Source organism: Rousettus aegyptiacus, unplaced genomic scaffold, assembly GCF_014176215.1.
Source record: "Rousettus aegyptiacus isolate mRouAeg1 unplaced genomic scaffold, mRouAeg1.p scaffold_m13_p_2, whole genome shotgun sequence".
In the NCBI taxonomy this organism is placed as follows: domain Eukaryota; kingdom Metazoa; phylum Chordata; class Mammalia; order Chiroptera; family Pteropodidae; genus Rousettus; species Rousettus aegyptiacus.
The window spans coordinates 11,622,723-11,645,452 of record NW_023416295.1 but is presented as its reverse complement, the minus strand read 5'-3'; the positions used below and the strand labels follow the sequence as shown (position 1 = coordinate 11,645,452).

At 50.3% G+C, this 22,730-nt stretch overlaps 1 protein-coding gene across 4 annotated transcripts in view; it reads right to left on the bottom strand.

The window, feature by feature from the left end:
- The window catches only part of PAX3 (paired box 3), a 91,188-nt gene extending 75,304 nt beyond the window's left edge, over window positions 1–15,884 (bottom strand). For 3 of the 4 annotated variants that reach the window (XM_036237694.1, XM_016156658.2, XM_036237695.1), the window contains exons 1-4: window positions 15,415–15,884; window positions 13,868–14,103; window positions 12,384–12,513; window positions 11,096–11,230 (exon numbers count right to left, since the gene is read on the bottom strand). In XM_036237694.1, coding sequence (XP_036093587.1) covers window positions 11,096–11,230; window positions 12,384–12,513; window positions 13,868–14,103; window positions 15,415–15,499 — 586 coding nt within the window. In that variant the 5' untranslated portion in view covers window positions 15,500–15,884. The remainder of the gene's footprint in view (window positions 1–11,095; window positions 11,231–12,383; window positions 12,514–13,867; window positions 14,104–15,414) is intronic. The other variant, XM_016156659.2, reaches the window with a different exon arrangement.
- Window positions 15,885–22,730: the final 6,846 nt, after the last annotated feature.

Here is a 22,730-nt window from a genome sequence, read left to right as displayed (position 1 = left end):
GGATTTAGAGAATGTTCCTTTGGAAGAAATAACTGAATATTAAAGAAATTTCCAGAGCATAGTCATTGTTGGTAGAAATTTCAAAACCTAGGTTTCCTACATACCTCCAGTGACAGAGAAAAGTATCTCTTTTTTCTTGGACATGTGGCCACAGGCAAACACACTAAGCATTCCCCCACCATTTGCTCTCCACACAGAACCCAAATTCCACCAGAGCTATCAAAATTACAAATGTCATTCCCTTTGTCCCTGCCACGGTGGAATTATTTCACAAATAAACTCAACATGTGTGCCAAATGGTGCTGTTAGACTGGAAACAACGGACGTTAAGTCAATTGTCGTTCGCCAGGACCACGGAATACTATGCAGCTCTACACAGAGGCTGAGGAGACCATGAGACCTGGGTGCAGAGTAATCGCTGAGATGTATTCTAGAGATATCCTGAAGTAGAATTTAAAAAGCAAGGCGCAAAATAGTTTCCACGGTAGGCTACCATCTGTGCAAAATGGGAAGAGATGATATTTTTTAAGGAGAGAGAGAAAGATGCAATTTCTTGTTTATGGATCCAATTGCTTATTTATGCACAGACACTCTTTAAAAATAGCCAAGATACTGAGGGGCACAGGTGGGAAGAAAATTTGTCCCTGTACGTCTTCTTACAGCTTGTGAATTATGTACAAAATGAATGTTTTACCCAGTCAAAAAGAAATCTGATGATTTAAAACAAAGTCTGACGAAGCCTACATTCCACTGGAGTGTTCCTATCCACGAGAGTGGAATCCTCAGAAGAGGGAACGCCTCCCTTCTGAGGCTGAGAGTTGGCCCCCATAATCCAGGAGCCCCCTTGCATCTAAAAGCCTTCGGGGTGGGGGGGGGGCAGCTCAGTCCAGCAGGAAGGCCTCAGGGCTCCCCAGCGAATTTTCGTCAGTTCACTGGGGGCCGGCTGGCCAAGGAGCCGGGCCGCCTGCTGCGACACCTAAGCCACAACAGCTGCATAAACTGGCTGTGCCCCAGCCTGACCTATTTCGGAGACAGGTCAGACCAGTGCATGTGGGGATAAGAAAACAACCTCTTTCTCTCCAGTGGCTGCACTGGCAAGCTGCTCCGGCAGGAGGAACAGGGCCGCAGCCCCCCCAAAGCCTTACAAGTCAGACTGCCCTCTTTCACCCCACGTTGTACCCCAATAATCCAGAAAGCTTCCGAGACTAGATGGAGGAAAATCAAATAGAAAGGCCACTAAACTGTATCCTCCAGCTTAACAAATTGGAAAGTTTCCGTACCGTTTGTTTCTGAACTCAAATTTTAAAGGAGAGGGATCAAGAAGAATCATGCACAAAGAAAGAATGCACGCTGTCTCATGCGCGGACCTATAAGGACATATTAGAACAATGACGTAGGCTGAAGAAGAGACGTAATGAGAAATTATACCCCCAAATTCCACAAAACGAAGGACTGCGGTAGGATTTCAGGAGCACGAATGTATACATGAGACCTACTTTCATAAAGCAACTTGTTTGTCAAGCTCTAATTTAGCATAAAGAACTTGTGCGACAAAAAAAAAAAAAAGAAGAAGAAGAAAAGAAACAAAGAAAAGTGTGACTTGAAGGCGTTTTAAAAAGCCGAGTTCATCTAAGAGAGAAAAGTAATCTTTATAAAACTAGGAGAAAAAAGTAATTAAGAAATATCTTTTGACAACTCAGTGAATGGTTTTAGAATTTTATTAGTTTTCATATATTTTAGATCAGTAAAATCCATTACATTCAAGAGTTGCTTATAAACTCAATTTTTTGATTTAGTAAAAGTGGGCTGTGTGTGTGTGTGTGTGTGTGTGTGTGTGTGTGTGTGTGTGTGTGTGAGTCTTCATTGTTGCTCCTAAGCCCTGAATTAAGCGTTTATCTGCCCTTGGGCAGAGCCCATCTGCCAGTAGACTGGTCACTTTCTGCATATTCAGAGGTTATTTTTCCCCAAGATATTGAGTTTTCCTGTGATAGGTGTAATTTACACATAACTTGCATCTTCTCATTTTATTCTCGTGTCACTCTGGGAAGTTGGTATGATACGCCCCATCTTATAGATGTTGAAACTGAAGTTCAAGGGGTCACACCTGAAATGCGCTTGGTCTCCATTTTAGAGCAAAATTAATGATGCAAGAACAAGCCACTTTTACCTTGGGCACTGAGCTCTTAAAAGGCAAACGAAGACATGGAAAAAGATTTTGGGGTGTGCCTAAGTCAGAGAAGACAAGGAACACTCAATTGATTTAGTGAACCTCAATCAGGAAACTGGCCAAGTGGGGATTCAGAAAGAAGAAACCTGTTGCTTTTCTTTTAATAAAATGAATTAGACCAATTAATTTTCTTTAGTTCAGGTTAAGCTCGACCATGGTAATTGAGACACACACGCACGCGTGCACACACACACACACACACACACACACACACAAAGAATCATTCACCTTTGGCCAAAATCTGTTTAATCATGATAATATATTTGAATATTGGGAGAATTTTAAACTATATATTTGAAGGCAGACTCTATGAGTCCTTAATTATTCAAGAATAAAATGTTTTTAAAAAGATATATCTTATAAAGGAAACAAGGAAAATATTAATACCACCATACGATGTTCACATGCCTGTTGACTAAGTTATGCCTTACACTGGGGTTTGCCAAAAAAAAAAAAAAAATGATAAGATAAGAGGGCTATGGTGGCTGTGCCTTTAACGTATCTGTTTACCTGGAAAAATCACAAGCCTACAAACGTAGGCTTTCTGTTAAAATGCAAATTTGTATGTGACCATGTAAGCATTTGTTCTGAAAGTATGCAAAAACTAAATCAATTCCATGTTGCAATATAAATTGCACAGCAATTAACTTTCCTTTCTTAACTGGCTCACCCTAACTTTCTTATTGTTTCCATCTAATGACGAGAGGCCAAGTACATTTATTTCTGCAGTTGTTTCCAAAAACATGCCTACCATCCAATTACAAAAATTTTGAAAGTTTACATTTAAGCCTCCATATAACTAAACTATTTGAGGTCTCAACATGACCCTGGAAAATTTTTAAGTGCTGAAAATCAGTATCATTTCCTCTCCCTTAATCCCATATTAGTCAGCCAAGAAGAGTCTCCCATCCTTGTCACAAAGCATTTTGATCAGCTATTTCAAAATGGAATCCACTGGAATTAGATCCGGGATGAGTGGGAAATTGGCTCCTAGAATTGAGAGCTGATATTAAGATACTATTATAGATGCAGTAAATCTGGCCAAATAAAAATATGTTAAGAGTCAAGAAAATACTGAATGGATTTAAGGAGACAAATATACAGCTAGTGTGTTATTGCCTGTTATGAGTTCCAATTCTTTGTGTTGGGAAAGATTCATTTCCCAATCACTGCACTAAGAAAGGTATAAAAACTCAGATTGTTTTGATCATGTGGCTTCACTCCAAAGGGAAGAGACTTTTCATTGTCATTGTTTATTTAAAATCCTGCAACAAAAAATTAAATGCCACAAACTTTGCCATATGCAATGTGCAAAGTAAAAACTCTTTCTCAAGATTGTCCATTCTGGGAGAAGCATGATCCATTCAAATTCCAAATTTTATACTATTGCCCTTTATTAAAACACAATTTCTTTCCTTAAAGGGAAACGGCCTCTTCCATAACAGAAATTATCTGTTAGTCTTTTCTTAGTTTTTATCAGAAAAGAGGGAAAACAAACATTGAAGGTGAGAATTCACAAAACTTATTATTCCTTAAGTGACTCGAACAAATACTTCTCATGGTTTCCATATCTCCTGTTGACCATGGTGAAGTTTCTAGCTCATCTCTTTTGAACAGACATTTTATAATGTCAATGAGCATTTTGAAAACTGAGCATGTTCCAATTACAAACGGGAAATCATAAATTTTCTGTTCATTTGGGAGCGTAATCCTAACACAGATAATATGACGAGACGCTTTCTTGCAGGAAAGAGGTCCTGATTCCAGCAAAAGCTCAGTGCTGTTGGAGCTCAGTGTTGGGCCCAACACTGCAAGGTGCAGCCGAAGCCTGAGCGGTGCCACTCTCTACCAGAGACTAGCATGCAGGGGGCGAGAAACTCTGTCCCAACAGAGTAGAAGATGGTCCTCTGTCTCCACTTTGGTGTGCAGCTTCCCAGACAGTGCGACTTCGAAAATTCCCTTTCACTTTCTCTGATCACTGTTTTCCAGCTCCAGGAAGCCAGTTCTTTTTTTTTTTTTTTTTTTTTTTGACAATGATATCAAAGTTTTATTTATTTTTTCCCATCTTTATGGACAATGTACAAATTAACACAAGCCAGTTCTTGAGTTAGTAATTCTGCCTTGGTACAGAAATCAGGCCCAACTTGCAGCTCGACGCTTGCAGTCCCCTTGGCAGCGTGACACCCAAGGGAGAAAAGGTCCTTTAACTGCATATGTATATGAAATATACATGGACATGTGAGTATGCAACAATGAACGACCTGCTGCTGCATCTGGACCCAGGGTAAGGTAACTAACTGCAACAGGTCTAAACTGACTCATACTTTCAGCTTAACATATTTCAGACAATTGTTCTACACTGTAATCCAGACTATATATATAAAAAAAAAAACCTTTGAGCATAGGTAGATTATTAATTGGGAGATAATCATAAAAAATATCTGCTAATGATTCTGACTGTGTGTCAAGATTAGCCTCATTGGAGAGTGAACAACAATAAAAAAAAAAAAGACTAGCAATTAAAATAAAATGAAAATAAAGCCGTAGGAAGAATTATTTAGTACTGACATGAGCACAGTCAGAGAAAGGGGTTCAGGAAACCCCGCACACGGGCAGATCCGTGATGCACAGTTGAATATCCACAGCCTGAATCTGGCATAAATTTCACAACCTCACTTAGAGTGACTCACTGGGATTTGCAAATAAAGCGCAGAGATGCTATTTCTTTAAAAAAAAAAAAAAAAAAAAAAAAAAAAAGCCCTTGCAAGAATTATAGCTCTCATAGTACTACTACTACTACTACTACTAATAATAATAATCTATTCAGATACATTGAATTCTTAAACCAAAGGGGGGAAAGTCTACTGGCTCGTCTAAAAATCAATGGCAAAAAATAGTCATAAAATTATTCGGGGATATATTTTCCCTAGTATTCAACAGCAGTGCTGAGTATGAGTTGGGAGGCTGTGGCTTTACCTCAAATTCTGATGACTCTAGAAGGTGTAATCCATGGGACTAATAAACCTTTATTTTGTGCAACTGGGTAAGCTTACTGCCATCATAATTCATAGAGACTGACTTATAATTAAACGCTAATGATGCCCACACTATACACACAAACACATATCTACTCCTTCATTCTAAGAAGTTTAAAAATATATGTGAGACTCATTTAACCATCTATCAACACAAAAATTATGGAAGCACATTTAGAGAAAAGCAGTCAATTCACTTCCCAGTCTCTTGTGTATTTAATTATTCCCTACCTAGTTTTACATAAAAATCTGACATCTTTCTTTTACATCGTTCCAGCTTGGAAAGCAACTTCGGTGAAACTTCCACATGCAGAAATTAGCGACAGGCTGACACTGGCTTCCGTGTCTCCTTCCACCTCTCTCCTCCCGCCCCCTCCAAAAATGAGAATTTATATCATGATAGATTTACCATCTTAGCCCGAGTTCTAAACAAGAAATCACTTCAGGATAATTAAAAACGCCCCATGTGTTTCTTCTCTTCAAACCCACAACATGTAGCTGGTTTCGGTTCCTATCTTTTAAAGAGAATTTGGTCAATCCTTCTTAGAGATTTCGTAGGAAAAGGAGGATTTTCCAAGACAGATAAGTTTCAAGGATCCTGCTTTGATCTCAGTGGTTAAGAACTTCTCACAAAGGAAGATGGCCACTGAGGGGCCGCGATCCTGGCCTTTCAATGTGTAACAATGGTATCAGCAAACAGCTACTTAATCAATATTTGGCCAGAGCTGCTGAAAACTTCCTTTTCAGATTTTAATTCCTAGTTGTAAAACAACCTCAGAGCAGCCAGAGAGATAAGGCATTAAACTGACTACTTAATTGCCTTTTAGTGTCTTGTTAGTTCTATATCTACGTTCTTAATGGTTCTTTAATCTTTATTTACCCTCATAAATAAGTTACCTGCGGTAGAACCCCACGGAACAGAACCTTCTCCGCTCTGCCCGCTGCACAAACTCTCTTACATCCTTTGTAGGTTTGTCGCTGTAGCGGCTTTTTAAATTTTCACTGGCTATTAACTTATGTACAACTTAAAACATTTAACCTCGCTGTTAGGAAGGATTTTGTGTTTGTTTTTGTCCTCAAAATATAGGTATTCGACGACGTCGACACTGGGTTAGGTGGCAACGCTCCTATCCACCCATTTCCACATATTGCACCCTCCCGAACCCAGGCGCACTTGCTGGTTCCGCCTCACCGCCCGCGTGGGATTTATTGCGCTGCCCTGGGGACTCTTAAATGACCCTTCAGTAATTATTACGCACTTGAAGCCCCTTCGTCCCCGTTCCGGTGCTATCAACAATCAAATCAAGCCCCCAAATAAACATATGATTTCAAGCATTAATTAGAAAATCTGCATGCTTTCAATAAGGCTAGAAAGTAAACATACAGCAGTCAACCCAACAAAACAAACGCGCGAAAAAGAAAAACCTACATCCGAACTCTGGTGCTTCCTTTCCCATCGTTCCAATGGGAAAATCGCTACCGTTACGTTCTTGAAAAGAACGCAGCGGGGCGTTCTGATGTTTCTGATACATTTTTTAATGTATCGTTGAGTGTTGCAAGGACTTGGGGAAATATGAAATTGACCCGAAAGACTTATACGACACGGGTCGAATTTGTGATTCTGACAAATAGACTTGGGAGAGTGGGCTGTCCACTTTAATCAAGGTCCCGATGCCACAAACTTCAGATCTTATACCCCATGATTTTCATCTGTGGGAGAGTTCGTTCCCCACCCCCTTGCCTCGCGCCAAAATGTCCTTGCCTGCTAACTCGGATGGGGGGAAGAAACGGCCTTCCGGTCCCCGGATTTCAGTGGCGCTCCCATTAACGATAAAGTGCTCTTTTCATAATTCCACTGGAAATGAAATACTTCGAGGACCTTTAAACCTCTTCTGCGTTTTTAATTGCTTTATCTATGCCCCGCTAGAAAGCTGTCGTCGTCCTCCTTAATTTTCAGAAAAGCTCACAAGTTTACAAACAGAACGGGGACTCGAGCAAAACTTTTCGCACTTTGACTTTCTCAAATCAAAAAAACCAACACTGTTGTTGATAAATGTCAAAAAAGGAAGAGTGAGATATCAAAGGGGTAGAAGCGACAACCGACTGGTGCTTGGGGTCTCTCAGCTCAACCTTTGAAATTGTTGGAAACCTCCCACGCTCACTGGCGATTTCAGAAGCGGGAAAAGTTCTGCGGACGCGTATCTCCAGCCCCAATCAAAACATCAATGTGGCGATCTGGCCTCTCTCCCCCTGCGCCCTCGAGCCGCCACTTCAAAGTTGCTGCAACAAGTCAGTAATTGTAACGTTGCATCTAAATATTTAAGCGAGAGTCTTGCTGTCGCGTGTCCATTTACAGTCCTCATCTGTCCTCTAATTCCATTACAGCACAAAGCAAAAATGTTTCCCAAAACTCACAAACAGGAAAAGCGTCACCCCGCTGGAGGAGGAGGAGGAGGAAGAGGGAGGAGGAGGAGGAGGAGGAAGAGAAGGAGGAGGAGGAGGAGGAGGAGGAGGAGGAGGAGATGAAGGAGCAGTTTCTATTGATTAGTCACTGCTTTTGTGTTAAGGGCTTTCTTTAAAATAAGAAAAAAAAATGGGGGGAGGTTGCAGAAATTTCACTAATGTGAGCCTCAGGCAAGGGAGAAAAAAAAAAAAAGAGGAGGGGGGCGGGCTGTGTCTAGATGAAAGTGAGTAGGACATAAAGGAGGCGATTGAGTCGGCTGCAGCCCGGCGAGCTAAGCTGCGAGCCGGCCTTAGCGCCGGGGAGGGGGTGGCGCAGCGCTTTGGCGCAGGGCGCAGCAGCGGGGGCCGGCCCATTGTGGCGGCGCCCGCGGGCCCGCTCTCCGCCGCGCTGGGGGAGGAACAGAGGCGCCCATTGAGTGGCCGCAGCGCGGGCCGTGCCCACAGTCCCCGATGCCGCAACCAGGCCTTGGCTTCTCGGCTGCGCCTGCTCGGATCTCGGTGCCGGCCGAGGGCTGGGTGGCTAGGGTCGCGGGGGTAAGGGGGGGAAGGGGGAAGTGTTCTCTGATCGCCCAACCCTCTCCATCCACCCGCTAAGAAGTTGCAAGGATGGACCCAGCAGGGCCGCATGGGCCTGAGCGCACCCGGTCCGCACGCAGCGTTGCTCTTGGTTTGGACCAGGGGCAGGGGAAAGTGGATAAGGTAACGCGGGGCATGTAGGAGAAGGCGCCAGACCCTAGAGAGAAGAACGAGGGTGCTTCTGGCCTCTCCTCTGTGTCCTAGTGTCTGATAAGCAGAAAGATGTGCCCTGGAAAGCCGGTCTCAGCAAGGCCCGCCAGGCCCCCAAGAAAGAGAGAGCGCGCCCCCTGGTCAGGGCACCCAACGCCCCTCCTTGGCCAGGGTGCTCAAAGCCCTTTATCAACAACATTCGTTCTAGTTTACAAGTGGGGCGGCCTGTGACTTTTGACGTCCAGACGACAGAGGGGATTTTTCGAGGTTCCTAAACTTCTCTTCGAACCACACACACACAGTTCACTCTCCTTTCTCTGGGCCCCTCTCGCCCTCCAGGGCTCATCTGGAAATGGAGCAAGAGGCGCTGGAGAGACTGTCGCTGCATCATCCTTGACAACCCTAAATTAAATTAGGCTTCGGCCTCGGAGGTGTGTATGTTTTCCACACTGTACAGCTCCCGCTGGGGAGAATACTCTGATTTTAAAAATGGTAGCGATTGCCCTTGAATGGCGGCCGTTCCAGCGAGGCGGCCCCAAAGACCGGGAACACTTTGTAGGTGAAATGGCCACTTTTTCCACGCTGGAGAGTCCATAAAACTTCCTGGCGCAGCAGCTATTGGGGCTCATTGAATAATTCATCCCTCATTGCAAGCCCATAATGTCTATTCGCCTCCCTTTGTGGAGCTGTTTTCTCTTCTTTTCTCCTTGAATTATAAAAAGGTTGCCTTCCTTTGTTCACATCAAGCTGCTGCTAGCCGGAGCTTTGTCTAGGCCCAGCTAAAGTGTGAGTTTCAATGGACTCTCCAGGCTTTGTCTCCCAAGTTCATCTCCAAGTGTAGATTGTGTAGAGAAGGCCTTCTTTGTAAAAGCTGGAAAAGTTGTACAAATGTTTGACCAGCTCATTTGGGGCGTTTTGTCTCCTGGGCCTCGGTTGCCTGTGCTGCGAGGAAGCCTCGCCCATCTACCGCGCCGGCGCCTCCGGCGCCACGCAGCAAAGCCGAGCCGCCCCCGACCCTGTCCTGGCCTCTCAGAGGCCGGGGGCTCGGGGCGGGCTGCCCGCAGGGGCCTGTTGGGGTTGAGGTTGGCTTGCGTCTCACCTTCTTCCCTCCCCAACACCTCTATGCCATATCTAGGCCGGGAATAAAAGTCAGAGGGGTGTCTTCTCAGGGCCTAGGGCAGGACCGCACGCCCCCCTCAAAAAAAGGAGGGGCTTAACTGACAGCATGTGAGACCCAGGCTTTAAAAGCGAGGCAATCAACGTGTCATGGTTTTTTTTTTTTTTGGGGGGGGGGGTTGGTGTTTTTGTTTTTTCCTCGATTGCCTGTGTGTGCCAGAGCATTGAGGCTTCTGTTTCTCCCAAAATCAGCTATTCAAATATGTAACATCTAAATCTAAGTGTCTCTTCGCGATTGTGGACAGATTTTTCATTGGTTTGGAAAGCTGCTGTTCCGGAAAGCCAGCAGTCGGCCCAGCGGTTCGGCAATGAAGGTCCAAGAAGGGACCAGCTTTGCAGCCACCGTCCTATGGGGACGCCGCCGGGTCCAGGGCCCTGGCCCAGCTGTTCTCAGTGCGTGGCCGTTCTCAGCTCACCTGAGGAGCAGCTCAGAACTCAAGTCAGCCCAGCCAAACGCGGGCCGGAGACAAGGGAGCGCCAGGGATGGGTGGGGGCACCCTGGTGACTCGAGGCCCTTTGCACATTTGAAGTGAGGCACAAACACCCCCGAGGCCAAAACCCTCGGCTCCCCTGCTGCAGTCCTCCCTTCCCGGTTCAACTCGATGGAGTTGACTTTCCTTTGGGGGCGATACCTTTACAGCCTGAAGATGATGCGCAGCCTGTAAAAGGAAGGCAGGCTGCACTTACTCTCCTCTTGATGCTGACAGGTCAGAGGCAACAGGGGAGCGGGTAGTCCGCCCCCCTGGGCAGAGAGGGTGCCAGCACTGAGAGCCCAAGACCCAGGTCCCCTCAGTTTGTAACCCAGAGCTTAAGCTGATTATATTTCCCAGACATAACAAATCAAACTCCATCGCATTTGAAAACCAATTTAAAACAAAGAAAACAACAGCCAACTTACACACACATTTATAAGGCAGCTGATGTGATACAACTTAGGGGGCCCACTGTTTTTAAAAGTTTTGAGTCTCTCTCTCTCTCTCTCTCTCTCTCTCTCTCTCTCTCTCTCTCTCTCTCTCTCTCTCTCTCTCCCTCCCTCCTTCGCGCCCTCCTCTAAGTGGAAAACTCTTTGGAGATCCCGGCCTTTCTTGAGGGTGCAAAAGTTCCTTCAACCTCTAGAGGTTCACGGACTGTCCCCAATCCCACAATCGCTCCAAGACGCCCAGTCCCGTGTGTCTGAGGGCTACCGGGTGGCCTTGCACCCAAAGTGCAATTCTTAGTTCTAGGCTCCTGGGAAGGGGGTGGCGACTAGAGGTGGCACGAAGAAAGATTATAGAGAAAGTAACCAGAACGGAGTGTTTGTTTTCACTGCAAGTGCGTCGCTGGTCCCTCGCTCGGAGGCCCTCACCCGGGTGCAGCGGGTATGAGCGAGGAGGACCTTGACACGAGCCCGGGCTCGGCCGCCCTCGCGCGTCCGGCATCACAGCGCAGCCGTCCGCCGGGCTCCGGCCCTGAGCGCGCCGCCTCTTACCTCGCTCGCTCAGGATGCCGTCGATGCTGTGTTTCGCCTTCTTTTCGCTCTCCTCTGCCTCCTTCCTCTCCAGGTCCACCTCCTCCTCTTCGCCTTTCCCGAATTTACTCCTCAGGATGCGGCTGATGGAACTCACTGGAGGCAGGAGGGGGAGGGAGAGAGCGCAGACGACTGAGACTTGCAGCTCGGGGCTGGAGGGAGCCCCCACCCCCACCAGCCCATCCCCAGGAGCGGCTGCCCGGCCCAGCCCGCTTCTGCCTCCTCCTGCTTCCTGGGCCCTCCTCGTCCTTCTATCGCCCCCTCAGCCTCTCATTCAAATCCTCCACCCCATAATCAACATCTAGGAATGGGGAGACGAAAGCCTGGGAAGCTCACACCTCGAAGTTAGGGCCGGAAACTGCCGTCTCTGTCCGTCTGTCCCAGCAGGAAGCGTTTCCCTTCTAGACTCTATAGACAAGGCTGTACGTCTCCCACCTCAGAGACTTCTCCGACAAACCCTCCTGCGCCCTCCTCTCCCAACACACCTGAAGGCATTGGGCCCCACGGTTCGCGTTTAGGGAGGAAAAGCCACAGCAGACCCGTCCCCTGCAATTCAACTTTTTTTTTTTTTTGAGGCTATAAAGGATTTAAATTTCAACTGCAGAATCGTTTCCTACTGTAAAAATCAAAAGAAAATGCATTCTCCCCCATTTATTTTTTCCAGATTCCAGTGTGGTAAACAAATCCATGCTCTGAAATATCTCGTTCTCGCAGGGGAGAAAAGGGAGTTTCCTTTTTTTAATTAAAAACAAACTCTCCCGCGCGCCCTCGCGCTCGCCCCTCTTTCTCCCTCCGCCTCCTCCCGGCTGCCGGGGGCGCGGGATGGTCCCTGGGACCCTCTGGGACACCGAGGGCCGATTCCGAAGCCTCCCCTCCTTTGCGCACACGGCAAAGCCTGGGCAGGCGCGGCCCCATCTTCCTTCGGTTGGGGTTACCAAAACATTTGTTTCTCTTTAGAAGGGAACATCAATATTAATAAACGCTTGGCCTCCGCCTCGCGTTTCCTGCCCTGCTTCCTCGACAGAAATCCTTTTTGGGAAGACCTCCACGGCGGTCTCAACCCCAAAACAAGCAGCTTCCACCATAAAGCACCAAGAACCCCTGGTTCCCGAATATCTCAGAGTCCTGGGGGAAAGGAGCACTTTTCGGGGGCCCAGATCGGCCACGAGGGCGACTGTGGCTCGGGCGACCCGCGAGGGTGATAGCGACCGCTGGCCATGCCTCAGGAAGATGTTAACGGGCCTGGTACCTGAGGGCACTGTGTTTCGATCACAGACAGCGTCCTTGAGTAATTTGTCTCGAATTTCCCAGCTGAACATGCCCGGGTTCTCTCTTTTGTATTCCTCAATTTTCTTCTCCACGTCAGGCGTTGTCACCTGCTTTAAGAGAACAGGTAGGCAGGTGTTGGTACCCAGTCCTCTGGGCCAAATGTGGCAGCTCCACCGACTCCACGGGGCCGGGCTAGATGCTTCTTTCAGCAGCCCCTGGGACGGGCCCCCCTTGTTAGCAAAAGACCCCGACACTCTGAGGCAGTTTACTTTTCCATAAGGGCAAATAAGAAATCATCCCACCCACCCGCAGCAGCCTAGCGAGCCCCCTTCTCCAAGATAAACCTGGACAATCAGGATTAATATGGAAGAGCTATAACACTTGCGGGGGGGCGGGGTGCACTTTTCAATCCTCGGAAATAAAGAAAAGCAATGCCTTACATAGAATCAACACACACACACACAAAAACCGAAACTAAAAAAAAAAAAAAAAAAAGATGTGCTTGAAAGGGGAGCAGAAAAATCAAGTTAGATCTGCAACTTGTGCCTCGTCAAAGGAGCACAAGATTTTAGCCAGAGCAAACAGCAAATTGAAATGCAAAAGGTGAGTGTCTAGGGTTTTAAAAATGAGAATGGATTACAAATATAGGTAATTTGAAAGACTTTCTCTCTCTCTCTTTTTTTTTTTCCACTTAAAAGGGTTTCCAGAGATTCTTCGGTTGCAAGGGCATTGGGGTGGCAGGAGGCAAGCAGGGTGTTTGGAAGGCTTAAGTTTACCAGAACTATCCTTTTGATTCTGCCCTGTAGCAACTAGAAAATTGTATTGCATTTCCCCCACATCTAGAAGAATAAGCAGATCCTATGTAACCCCCTCTCACTCATCTATTTTTTAAGGGGAACTAAAATATTTCGAGGATAGCACCAAACTGCTTTTTAAAAGCCCAGTCATTAGCTTATTACATAGAAAACAAACCACCCAGCTCCTTGAAGAAAATTTGGACTGGAGGAGACTTGGGACCGGAGTCAAGAGAGAAATCTTTAAAAAAAAAAAATTGCTTCTTAGATTAGTTTTGTAAAGTGTAGTGCAGTGGGTGGGGGAGCTCGGAAGATACTTGGGGAAGAAGCCGGCAACAGGTGGGCACATAGGGCTTACTGTTTGCCTAGTAAAACAGTTTGAAGAGGAATTACAAGATTGCAGCGTTTTATAAATGCTTCATCTTCTTTGCAAAAGGGCCGGAGTTTTCCATTAGCATTTATCAAGGAGACTCCGCTCAGGCAACAACCAAGTTCCACCACACCCACCACACCCACAAACACACACCTCACCAACGCACACACCCCTGCCCAGACTTGAAAAATAACTCTTCGGAAAGCCCCCGATGGCCGTCTTTGCCCCCTGCCCCTTCTTCCCTAAACCTCGAGACTGCAGGCCCGGGAGCCACCAGAGCCCTGCGCGCTGGCTCACCTTGGGCTTGCTGCCACCGATGGCACCGGGACGGATGGAGCCCGTCTCCTGGTACCTGCACAGGATCTTGGAGACGCAGCCGTGGGACACGCGCAGCTGGCGGGAGATGACGCAGGGCCGAATCCCGTGGTGGGCCATCTCCACGATCTTGTGGCGGATGTGGTTGGGTAGAGGCCTGCCGTTGATGAACACACCGCCCAGCTGGTTGACGCGCCCCTGGCCGAGGGGAGTGGACACTGGGAGAAGGAGGTGGAAAAAAAAAAGGCAGAGGGAGTCATTTGGGGGGGAATTGAGAGCGGCAGAGCTAACGATGGGCCCACCTAACTTGGCGCTCTTCTGGCCAACGCGACTGTTGCAGCCTCAGCGCTAAAACGGCTCGACTTCCGGCTCCCGGCCCCAGATCCTTTGTCAATCACATTTGTTCAAATTATTAAGCAATTCAGGGCCACATAATTTCGTGTGACAGGAACAACCGGGGCAAAATAACTTGCCCCAGAGAAACCGTCTTTCTTTTAGGCACAAGAAGGGGGCATCTCTGGAAAACCAGGGGACCCCTGGGGCTGGCACAAAGTGTATCTTGCTCAAGAAGCAGCCTCCTGGCAGACAGAAAGTTCACCCGGATGCTAGCCTTCTGCTCACATCAAAACCTGTCCAATCGGGGCTGCTCCCTTTCTCAGGGGCTTGGAGGAACTGGCAGACTTTGGGGTTTCCAGCTAAGAGGACACCAGCCACTGATCAAAGAGGGTCCCCAAATAAGGCCGCAGGTGGCAGCGCATGTCACCTGTTACACCTTGGGACAGAGACGCGGGCGCGTCTGATTGCAGGCCTCCGTTCATGTTCTGGGTATTATAATCTCTTCTGGACCGAGGGCGAAGGGCAGGGGCTTCCACCCTACCCCCAACCCCCACCCCCCGTCCCCATATTGGCTTCCCCGTTGGGGTGCCCAACTCTCAGACTGTCTGGAAAAGTTTGGGCTTGCAAAACTTCCTGTGTCCCCGGGATTCCCAGACCCCTTAAGGTGACTGAAAGGCAGTTTTCCCAAACGGATGAGGAAACCTTCAAGATGCCGCTTAAGATGAATGGAACTCTAAATAATGACACATTAATGCTAAAAATCCCAAGCACGATGTTGCTCGGCGTCCACCACCACAACTTTGCAGCGGCAAGAAATTTTTTTTTCCAGAACTAACAAGAGTTTAGCAAATGTGGGTGCAGCCGGGACAATTTTGATAATGCCTTTGGGTGGACAAAATGCGGGGACGTTGCTCTCTGGCGCTCAGAGGCTGGTTCATCCCTTCCCCGCCACGGCTTTTCCAAAACAACAGGAGAAAGTGGACCCGCTCGGAGCAGGCCTGGCCGCCTAGCTCTGCAAGAACTTTGCGGAGAGAACTGTGTTTCGTTTGCAGAGAGAAAATCGGGTGCGGATGTCGCCCTGACTGTTTCCTTCTGGGGTGGGGGTGCCAGGGAACGGAGTTGCTGGGCGCGCGGCAGGAGCCCGCAGAGCGCGCGGGGAGGGCGGAGCGGCCCCGGCGCCGGGAGGCCCTTACCTTCCAGAGGAAAGCCGCTGCGCGGGTAGTTCTGCCCAGGGCCCGGCCGCATCATCCTGGGCACAGCTCCGGCCAGCGTGGTCATCCTGAGGGCAGCTTCTTTTGGAAATTATATCCAGGTAGAGGCGAGACAGAAAGGCGAGTGCGATGCTGGTGACCCTCAGGAACTCCCCCGATCTTGGAGAGCCCCTCCCCAAAAAAAGGCAGGCGAGAGAGGGAAGGCCGAGGGCAGGGGGACTGCTGGCTCCTAGTCCAGGGAGAAGCTCGAGGTGAAGCCGGGAAAGGGGGCAGGCTGGGAGGCCCCTGAGTCCAGGATCTCGAGCCCAGGGCGAAAAAGTTTGGTGGGAGGCTGGGCTAGTGGCACAGAGGCTGGGGGCGCTGGGGAGGAGGCTCACCGCGCCGCGACGAGCCGGGGAAGGGGTTGGGGGCGGGAGCGCGGCCGGCCGGAGTTTCCTCTCGTAGTGACACCAAGTGAGGGGATCCGGGCTCGCGAGCATTTATTAGTTCTTTCACCCAAAGCTTGGTCAGGAGCCCTGAGCTGCGATTGGCCGACGGGGAGACCGTCCCGGGTGGTGGAGACACGCGCTGATTGGGCGACAGCGGCCACTTTCTCTTCCCGTCGTCGGCGGTGCGGAGGCCTCGGCCGGTCCCAGAGGGACCCGCTCTGCGCCCCTTCCCCGGGAGAGAAGCGTAGACCCGTGGAAACCGGGAGAGAGGGAGAGCCTGAGGGAGATGACAGCTGCTGGCAGCAGAGAGCGGGCCCTGTCTCTGTCACTCTGAGTGTGTCTGTCCCTTGCTTCCTAGTCCTCCGTCTCTTTGTCTCTGTCTCTCTCAGTGTTATCTCTGTGTCTTTCTCAGACTCTGACTCTACTCCTCTCTGGGCGTCTATGTCTCTCTTTTTCTACCTGCTGGTGCTTTTGCGCTCTCTCTCTCTCTCTCTCTCTCTCTCTCTCTCTCTCTCTCTCTCTCTCTCTCTCTCATTTTTCTTCGCTTACTGCCACTGGAGCGGTGGCGATTTCAATAGGAAAGCATTGGAAGCCCCCCAGCATGTCTAGCCTGCCTCCCTCTCTGGTCATTGCCCCTTGGCCTAGGTTTGTTATGGGGTCCTCCCTGTGGGGTTCCTCTCAAGAGGAGTCCAGGCTGTGCAGATAAGTTCTTTTGTCTTCAGTCTAGGGGCAGGGGCAGACTGGGGAGGCCCAGGACTCCTAGCTGAAGGCTGGGGAGGGGAGGAGGAAGCAAACCATCTCCTCCTCTAGAATGAAAATACCATCCTGAGAAAGCCCTAGCTCTAAATCTCAATGTATAGATCCCAATGCTGTGGCAGAGATGCGTCTATATGTTAAGGTTTTGCCCGGCTGCAGCGTTTGTTCTCAGGAATTTATTATGGTATTCAGACTAAACTGCTGGAAAAAAAAAATAAAAGGAGCAAAGTCTTGGCTAAGAGCTGAAGTGTCCCCAGCAGGATATGACGCCAGGAGTGTTGTAAAGACTGTCTGTCCTTAGTGAAGGTACCATTGTGCATAGCCTTTTATTTATAACTTGGTAAGTGCCAGCGAACTCGCCTCCTTTACACCCCCGAGTGCCAGCCCTGCACTCTGCACTGCGCTTTATTCGCTGGAGTCTATTCAGGGACTGTCACTCTGGGCCTGTGAGGTATTCAAGGCCTTAATCAATCAAAAGGATGAGAATTGGGCAGGTTTTTCCCTTTGAAATAAAGGAAACAATGACTTCTGGGCTTCAAGTTCCCCCTTTTCCTTTTACTATTTTTGAATTTTTCCTGCGCTGGAGTTCTCCAGCCCTCTGTCCCCATCTCCCCCTTCCTCCAACTCCTCTGACAGCTTTTACGTGAACTCGGGCTCCCAACCCCCTAATTAAGGCAAACTCAGAAGGCAAGGTGGGGGTGGGGTATAGCTGCTCGACAGTCTGCAAGTTGGCCCTCGCAAAAATCCACTTGCTCCTGGGAAAAGCAGGCAGTTTTTGGCTGGGCCTAACATCAAAAAACTTGACTGACCTAGGAGCATCCAAGACAGGCTTCTGGAGACACCCAGAAAATGTCCGGACATCGCCCACCCAAGGGGGGAGGAGTGCCTCTTGTGCATTCATAGTGCAAAGGAGAGACGCTGCTTAGAATGCAGCCCTGTTCAACCCGGTTTTATATAAAACAATTCAATTCGTCAAAGGGAAAACGTTCTCATATTCTTTTTGCATACTTCGTGGCCACTAAAGTCTCTGTCCTTCTTTCCTAAGCCCCTCCTCAGGGATTGTAACTCGGAAGCTGGACTTTCCCCCAACTTTTGCTTCCAAAAGGTCGAGTGGAGCAGACAGAGCACTTTCTAGGGTCAACGGTAATCGTTGGAAAGGGGAGGTGTCAAAAACGTATTTCGAGAGGGCGAAGGCAGACTCAGTTCGCGGCTACAAGGAACCTGGGACCGGCAGTGAGCGGTTACAGAACATCAGGGCTGAGCCTCCCTTGTTCTTGAGCCGAAGGCTCATCGCAAAGCCCTCCCGACGCTGAACCGCGCTCTCCTGCCCAGCGTCTCTTCCCGGCGCAGCCTGCCCATCCGTGAAGGGATGCGCTCGCTGCCGACTCGTTCTCCCGGGTTGCGCATGGGGGTATTGCCAGTGGAAGTAGAGTGCCGGTCCAGTACGCGCAACCGACCATCATTCGCTATAAAAATGTGCAAATAGGGACCACGAGGGCGTGTATGGATTGGGGTGTGCAGCTCAGGGGTCTCCCCTGCTGGGAGCGCTCTCAGGATTACAGTAGCCCGAGCATTATCTACGCCCTTCTCCACCCGACAGCAATCAGGGGACCCGGGAGACACAGAGCGGGGCTGAGAGGGCGCCCTCGGGGTTCCAGCAGCTGGGCCGCGACGGCCGCTGCGCCACTTCCAAAGACCTCAAGAGTCCAGATTCCTTGAGGCTGGTGTTCCCGAGAGGGCCAGGGCATCTTGGCCGGTGGCGCTCCCTCTCAGCCCGGCCAGATCAGGCCCAGAGCCAGCCCTGGCACCGCCGCGCTCAACAGGTCCAGGGAGGGCGCGTAGTCTCTAGCTTCCCAGACTGGTTTCGAAGAGCCAGGTTCTATGCTCCTTCCCCGGCTCCGGAGCTTGCGTCTCTTCTACATCTTTCCAGAGTCGCCCCGGAAACCAAAGGCATCCCGCCTTCCCACTCCCTGGAGCTGGAAAGGAATCTGGACCCCGGTCTCTTCCCCTGACGGAAGCCTGAGGACCACAGAGCTCCCGAGCCGAATCTGGCCGGCATACGGGCGCTAATTCTCAAAGGAGTGACCTTGTTTGTGGTGGGGCTTGGTGGGCGACCGTCCTCCCTGCAATTAAGTACTGAGCCCAGGTTGAGGAGGCGGCATTTCCGCCTGGCGCACAAATTACCCAGAACGCAGTCGGGAGAGTCTCTGCATTTCTGGGAACGGACCCTGCTGTCCACCCGTGCAAAATGAAACTGGAGCTTTGAGAACAATAGTAGGATAATTTGATTTCAAAAAAGAGGGGATTACTTGCCGCTGCCTCCTCTGCCCCTAGTTTCAGAGGCGCTGCAGGTGAAGTAGACAGTGGCTGCCTGCGCAAGCCTGGGGCGATCAAGTCCCCTTTGCTTGAAGGTTTGCCCTCCCGCGGGTTTGAGCGCCCGGATCGACAGTCCAGTCGCGGGGGGAGTGGCGTCAGCTTGGGCCGCGTGACACTCTTCAGAGCGCAGCCCCTGCAGTTGTGGGCCCCGGGCACAAGCGTTTCCTGGCCCAAGGATTTCACGGGCCTCTGAGAGATGACCTCATTTCTAGCCGGACACAGACCTTAAGAGGTAATTATGATCTATGTAAAATAATATCCCTGACCTGGGGGAGGGGCGGCATCTGCCACCCAGGCCTTTCTTTTGCTCCATTTGAAAGGTCAGGCTCCCGGCTGACTGTTGGGGACGCGCCTGGCTGCCTGCTGATCCCGGCATCGCTCTCAGGATGCCCTGTGAAGTTTGAGCAAATGCCACGAAACCCTCGGGTCTGCAGAATGGCTTTCCCGCGGGAGGAAATCAAAACGCCAAGTCCTCGCCCACGCGCTGCTGCGATGATACTGACCCCGCGAACGCTCGCCCTAACCCAGCGGCCCACCGCCACCCGGCGTGGTGACCGTCATTAGGCCCCCCGCAGTTATTCATCAAAAGCTTTGGCGCCGCTGTTCTTCCCATTGGAACATCAGTGGGGATGAGTTAGGATTTAGGAACTGGATGGGAATCTGGGCGCCACGCTGAAATGTGATGTGGGGCCAACCGCAGGGGGTTTGTCCCTGTGGTGCCCCAGGCGCGGGAGGACTGGGCCGAGAACGCGTGAGCGGGTTCAAAATAAAGAACATATGGTTTGTGGGAAGAAAAGAAAGACGAAGGAAAAAGAGGAAAGGGAATAGAAGGGAGGGAACAAGAGACGGTAAAGAACGTTTGCTGAAAGGCAGGCGGGGAGGGAGGGAGAGAATGAATTTCAAGACAACTTGTCGTCTACACACGTTCATTAGGTTCTGCAAATATATATATATATTCATAATTATATATATATATATAAAATTATGCAAAGACAGAAGACAAGATGCCAGAGCCCAATTCTCCAAGGGGAAAATCGGCTAGTAAAAAAGTAGAGTGAGTCCTCTCTAATCTTCAAAAAATATTCTGCCCAACTTGGTAAGAGTCCACGGGTGGGTCTGCAGTTTAGAAGAGAAACTCGGTACCTGCTCCGCTGGTGTGTGTCTGCGATGTGAGTGTGCGGGGCGCGTGGGGGGGGGATTGAGGGGTCAGGGAGGAGGAAGAGCTGGCTGCTACTGGGGGTAGCCTCGGCCTTGGAGAAGAGAGGAAGTGGGAAGGCCAGGCTGGAGATCAGAGCAGGGGCGGGGCAGAGTAGAGGAACCGGAATAGGACTGGGAGGGTGGGGTGGGGGGAAACAGGAAGGTCTCTTGGATTTCCTAGACGTCTGGAGCAAAGAAGAAGGCAAATGACCACTCCAGGAACTTGCTTCCTGCCAGTGTTTCAGGCCGCAGTCTGGACACAAAAGAATCCCAACGATGGGTTCGGCTCCCGAGGCCCTGGGGGTAGGGGCAAGGGAGTAGGGGCGTGGATAGGGGTAGGGGGAAGCTAACAGGCGTTTCGCTTGGCTCGGGCTGGGTCTCACTTTGACTCCGCACGCCCGCAGCGCCTGAGCCAGCGGGGGGAGCCGCCACCGCTGCTTGGCCTGAACCCCTTCAACTCCGGTGGGAAATTTCTCTCCGGGGTGGATGTCACATAGAGGGGTGAGAGGCTGGTGACAGAAGGAGCATGAAGAGAAATCTGGGAGAAGAATGTTCAAACCCAGGGTCGCTAGCTGAATCCGGACGTGTGCTCAGTGGGGTCCTTAGAGCTGTGAGTGAAGCCGGGAACTGAGGTTCTCGTAAAAGCGCACCGCAGCGGGGAGACAGCGCCCAGCGGAGAAAACGCAACAGGTGGGGGGAGGTGGAGGAGGCCAGGTCTGCAAGGGCCAACCAAGCCCGGAGCGAATGTGGACGCAGCAGGAGGAGCACGAAGGGGGGGGGAGGCGGGAGGGGGCGGGAGGGGAACTGGGGAAGGGTGTTAGGGAGAGCGTTGTGTGCACCCAAGCCTCTTGGCCACTCCGCCAGGCCAAGTCGACCCCTAGGGGCTCACAGTACACAGACGAAAGGAGGGGAGATCTGCCCTCTCCCGACCCTACCGCCCTTTCAAAGTGAGGGAGGAATGGAGGGAGGAGGAGAAAAAGACAAAACGGAGAAAAGGAGAAAAGGAGTCCCTTCCTAGATCTCAAACTTTCTCTCCATCTCCCTTGTCCCATGGAAAACGCCTACGGACCCTTTTAAACAAAGTTTCCCTGTCTAGGAATGAACCTTAAACTAGCCTTGAGTTTGGGAGTGAGGATTTAGAAATTCGGAAATGGGAACTCTTACAGGAGAAATTCTGAAAAGATGAAAACTGACCAATGCCAACGCCAGAAATAATCAAAAGGAGCAGGCCAGCGAGGTGGTGGAGCTGGACGGAGCACCTGACAGCGGCGCAGACCCTGAGCCAGTCGCCGGCCTTGAGTCCGGTCCCAGAAAGCTGTCCGGGTGCCCTCGATGGCCCTGCACGCAGGTCGCCCCCACCACCTCCCTTCTTTTCCCGCGGAAAAACCCGCTAGAGGTATCCCCGCTCCCGGCCCCCCAAAGCCCAGCCTGGGCCAAGAGTTAAGACAAGTAGCCCCAAGAGGAATGCGCCTCAGAGAGCCATTTTTCTACTTTTCATTTTCTAAATGAAATCGAATACTATCTGGCTGTAAAAATATATATCACTGGCCCAGAGTCTGAAAGATTAACATTGGGATATGTAGGAAATGTAATCTGCATGGCTAATTGATTCCCAGCGTATCAGTTTAAAGGATAAAGATCGATATCTACATGATGGATATTGTATTAATAGGGGCATAAATAAAGGCCGAAAGTCGTTACTGAAACCTTTGAAGCCTCTTCTAGGCTCTTGGGCCCTCCACCCGGCCACCAGGCCTCCCCCACCTCCCGCCCCCAGCCCCTGCTGGGTGGGAAGCACATGCTTTCCCCACGGGTGGAGGGGGGGGGGGCTCCAGCTAATGTGAGAGTGTTTTACTGCGCGATGTTCAAGATAGAGGCGCCACTTTTTTCCTGGGCTGCAGCAGGTGGACTGTAAAATGGGAAAAAGGGTGGTATTTTAGCAAAACGCACCACACCGACATTTCAAAACGCAGACTCAGAAGACCCACACAGGGACATACACAGTCAAACAGGTTCACACACACATTCGCACACAGACACCTAGAAATCCACACGAAGACATGCATAGCCACACAGACGCTCACTCGCCCACAGACACGTTCACGCGCGGGAGGTAGGCTGCCTCCCCCTCCCCGCCAGGGCACCGACGGGACCTGTGTCCCAGCCCAGGGATGGATCATGCGGGCTCCTGGAGCTCCTTTCTGGGTAGGATAGGAGGGCGGTAGTGGGGCGCAGCGGGAAGCGTGCGGTGGAGTGCGGGGAGATTGTGGGAGGGGAGTCCTCCAGCTCCCGCGGCGTCCTTTGAGAGGGAGAGGCCTGCCCAGAGCTAGGGTGGTTACAGAAGGAGATGGGGTGTGTTTGGGGGAAGGGGGAGAGGATGAGTCTCAAGGAGTAGGTCCCGGAGACAACGAGGAGTGGGGAACAGGAGGAGGACACTATCTTCCGATGCAAGGACGCCTCAGCCTAGGGGTGGACAATCGGTCCTGGGCCCCAGCGGCCGCCTCCACCGCGAAGCCTGCGCCGGCGAGGGAATTTTCCAAA